General features: G+C 43.9%; 1 protein-coding gene across 1 annotated transcript; it reads left to right on the top strand.

Annotated features, from left to right (window-relative positions):
• The first annotated feature begins 849 nt into the window (after positions 1–849).
• Positions 850–3,993, top strand: LOC136479381 (receptor kinase-like protein Xa21). Its single transcript, XM_066477264.1, has 2 exons — positions 850–3,514; positions 3,632–3,993. Exons 1-2 carry the CDS (start codon positions 850–852, stop codon positions 3,991–3,993), a joined length of 3,027 nt encoding a protein of 1,008 aa, XP_066333361.1.
• Positions 3,994–4,214: the final 221 nt, after the last annotated feature.

The following is a 4,214-nucleotide window of genomic DNA, read 5'->3' as shown; positions in this document are numbered from 1 at the left end:
TCGCTAGCCATTGCCATTTGGCACGCAGATCTCGAGTGAGGAATTATCAGTCCTGCCTTTGCTTGTTTTCTTTCTTAGCGCGAGTGTAATGTAACAAAAAGTTTAATCCTCAGGCCGGCACGAGACTGGCTTATAATTTGGACCGAGACTCTTTCTTAATATATATAGAGAGAATAAGATACAGATGCCATTTGTCTTTGAGGGGTAAAAAAGCCTCCCATGCAGGCCACTGTACAGTCGCTGACCTGCTTCCTCATAATTAATGGTAAATGCCCCTTCGTGGACCCTAAATTTTGCCCAAAGTCCACTGTTTCGGGTTTGGTTCATAAATTTTTCAGTAAATTTGACAGGGCTGCCCCGATCGAATAAGAGTGAGAAAATGTCAATAAAGCATGGCATATGAAATGTCCTGACATAATGCCCTTCAACACTTGTTTCACCTATTGAATTGTGCAAGTGAAACTCACATCCAGTATAAGAGAAGGCCTGGTGCTGCTGTGTTCCTCCAAATTTCTCAGAGAAGCCCTGTGTGTGTGTGGCTGCATAGGTGTGCGCTTCTTCGTCCCTTTCTCGAGTGTCTGCATATCACTTTCCTCAAGTTATTTTGATCTCAGTTGTGACTAAGCCTTCTATTGGAGCTGGGACTCCAGTCTGGCGTCATGAGCAGGCACTTGGTACACTTCAAATCTTGGTTTTTATTTTTTTCTTATATTTCTTTATCTTTTATAAGCTCTACTCTTAGTTTTTCTCCATGCCAAAAGCGAGCCTAGCTAATACATATGAAATTTGTTGATATTCTTCTTTATGTAGTTAATAATGAAGACACTAACTGTGGCTGCTAAGCAAAACATGAAATTTGCCATGCTCATGCCATGGGCCACAATAATGTTGCTATTTTCCTGTGGAGCTGGAACCATCAACTGCACGACCCTCAACGGGAATGACACGGATTTCATCTCCCTCCTTGATTTCAAGCGCGCAATCATTAACGACCCAAAAGGGGCGTTGAGCTCATGGAACACCACCATCCACTTCTGCAGCTGGGAGGGAGTGGTGTGTAGCCAGACGCGTCCGGAGCGCGTTGTGAAGCTGAACCTGTCCGGACAGGCTTTGGAGGGTCACATTTCTCCTTCCTTAGGGAACATGTCATATCTCATTTACCTTTACCTACCCATGAACATATTCTCTGGCCACATACCTCCTCATCTCGGCTATCTGCGCAAGCTCCAGTTTCTTAACCTGGGTAACAACTCGTTACAGGGAAACATTCCTGATGCAGTCACAAATTGTTCCAGCTTGCTGGGGCTATACCTTCAAGGAAACTTGCTGGTCGGAGAGATTCCCAAGAAATTAGCCCTCCTGTCCAACCTATTAGATTTGTGGCTTGACTCTAACAACCTCTCAGGGGCCATTCCACCTGACCTAGGTAACATCACAACCTTACGGCAGGTCAGTCTTCAATATAACCAGCTCCATGGAAGCATTCCCGAGGAGCTTGGCAAGTTATCCAATATGTCAAATTTGTTGCTTGGTATCAATAGTCTGTCAGATAGAATCCCAGAAACACTCCTCAATCTCTCTTCGCTACAACAATTGGCCATGCCAGTGAATATGCTACATGGTCCATTGCCATACAATATCGGGAATTTTCTCCCTAACCTCAGAATCCTTCTCTTGAGTGGTAACATGCTGGGAGGTCGCATCCCAGATTCACTAGCCAACGCATCAGAGCTGCAGTATATAGAATTGGGAGATAACTATGGCTTTACAGGCAAAATCCCTCCTTCTCTCGGTAAACTTCGGAAGCTCAGAATGCTCTATCTATCTCATAACAATCTTAAAGCAGAAGATAGCCAAGGCTGGGAATTTCTAGATGCATTGACCAACTGCACTCTTCTAGAGCAGCTTTTACTCTATGGAAATCAGCTACAGGGAGTACTGCCAAATTCTGTTGGTAACCTTTCCTCTAATCTTGAGTACCTTATGTTAGGTAGCAACATGCTGTACGCATCAGTCCCATCAAGCCTAGAAAACCTTCATAAGGTAACTTTATTAGACCTATCGCTCAACAGTTTTACAGGTCCCATTGATGGATGGATTGGAAATATGGTTAATTTAGAAGGTTTATTCCTTCACCGGAACACCTTCAGTGGGCACATTCCGGATTCCATTGGTAATTTTTCAAAGCTGTCGCAACTGTTTCTGACAGCTAACCAATTCCATGGTCCCATACCGTCAAGTTTAGGAAAACTTCAACAGCTCTCAATTTTAGACCTTGGTTATAACAATCTTCAAGGCAATATACCAAAAGATCTCATTGCAGCCACAGTTATTCAATGTTCCTTATCGCACAACAATCTCGAAGGCCAAATACCTTATGTTGGTAATCTTCTACAGCTCAGCCATCTGGATCTTTCATCCAACAAGCTTACTGGGGAAATTCCACCTTCTCTTGGCACTTGCAAGCAATTACAAACTGTCATAATGGACTCCAACTTTCTCTCCGGAAGCATCCCCGCGTTTTTCGGCCAACTTGGTAGTTTGACCATGCTCAACCTTTCTTACAACAATTTCTCAGGCTCTATCCCAATTTCTCTAAGCAAACTACAGCTTCTTGCACAATTAGATCTGTCGCACAATCACCTTGATGGTGAAGTGCCAACAGAAGGGGTGTTCAAAAACACTACAGCCGTTTCACTTGAAGGCAATTGGGGCCTTTGTGGAGGTGTACTAGATCTGCATATGCCTCCATGCCCCAACCCTACGCAGAAAAGAATTGGATGGCGACACTATTTTTTAAGAATAGTGATCCCCATAATTGGCATAGTGTCCATCACATTGCTAATATATTTTATCATCTCAAGAAAGAAGGTGCCAAGAGCACGGTTGCCGCCGTCTTTTTCTGGTGAGCAATTTCCTAATGTTTCTTACAAGGATCTTGCTCAAGCCACAGAGAACTTTGCAGAGTCTAACTTGCTCGGGAGAGGAAGCCATGGTTCAGTATACAAAGGGAGGCTAATAACTCCAGAACCCATGGTTGTGGCTGTGAAGGTTTTCGACCTTGCCATGGAAGGGACTGATATGAGTTTCATATCAGAATGCCAAGCTCTAAGACATATCCGGCACCGCAATCTCGTTCCAATTCTAACTGCATGCTCAACAATCGATAACATGGGAAACGATTTCAAAGGTCTAGTCTACAGGTTCATGCCCAACGGCAGTTTGGATACTTGGTTGCACTCACCTGGCCATGGAAACCTGGATTTGTCGCAAAGATTGAAAATAATTGTTGATGTAGCTCATGCACTGCAGTATATACATCATGATTGTGAGACTCCCATTATTCACTGCGACTTGAAGCCCAGCAATATTCTTCTTGACGGTGATATGGTCGCTCATTTAGCAGACTTTGGCATCGCAAGGTTCTACCTTGAAACCAGATCACAGACAGTTGGAGATTCCAGATCAACTGGTACAATAAATATGAAGGGAACAATTGGGTACATTGCTCCAGGTAACAAAAAGACATAAAGCTGTAACTTCTTTTTTTTTATAATAACAATATACAGATGCAGTCATAGATCAACTATGTCATACTAAAATATGCCTCTTTTCTCGTAATGATGTTCAGAGTATGCCAGGGGCACTTACCTATCAACTTGTGGAGACGTGTATCGCTTCGGGGTAGTCCTGATGGAGATGTTGACGGGGAAAAGGCCAACTGATCCTCTCTTCTGCAATGGACTCAGCATCATCAGCTTCTGCAAGACAAGCTTTCCTGATCAGATACTTGACATAGTCGATACTCATCTCCTAGAAGAACACCAGGAGTGTGCTCGAGGAGCGAATCCGGAAGACGAAAACAGAGTCCTCCGGTGCTTGGTGGCCCTGGTGAAAGTGGCACTTTCTTGCACTTGCGAGGCCCCTGCTGACCGAACGAACATGAGAGAAGCAGCTGCGGAATTGCACAGAATCAAAATGGCCCATTGGTGATGCTTATATGATCGAGCCTCTTAGGTTTCGCTTGCTGAGATGTAGTCGCAAAATATTTGTGTTGGAAGTACACAGCCCCGTGTTTTTATGGCAATTTGTGGGTTGGTAATCTCAATCCTCACCTTTGGATTTTGCTTAATGGAAAACGTGTCTAGACACGGTCGTCAAAAGAAAAATGTCCCATTGTATTGGACTTTGGGGTGGAATAGTGGATGCGAAGT

Source organism: Miscanthus floridulus, chromosome 9 (assembly GCF_019320115.1).
Source record: "Miscanthus floridulus cultivar M001 chromosome 9, ASM1932011v1, whole genome shotgun sequence".
In the NCBI taxonomy this organism is placed as follows: Eukaryota; Viridiplantae; Streptophyta; class Magnoliopsida; order Poales; family Poaceae; genus Miscanthus; species Miscanthus floridulus.
This window is presented reverse-complemented; position numbering and strand designations above follow the sequence as displayed.

Coding starts and splice junctions, on each gene's coding strand:
- LOC136479381 (XM_066477264.1), top strand. CDS start 850: ATGAAATTTGCCATGCTCATGCCATGGGCCACAATAATGTTGCTATTT. Junction 3,515..3,631: donor AATTGGGTACATTGCTCCAG/GTAACAAAAAGA, acceptor AATGATGTTCAG/AGTATGCCAGGGGCACTTAC.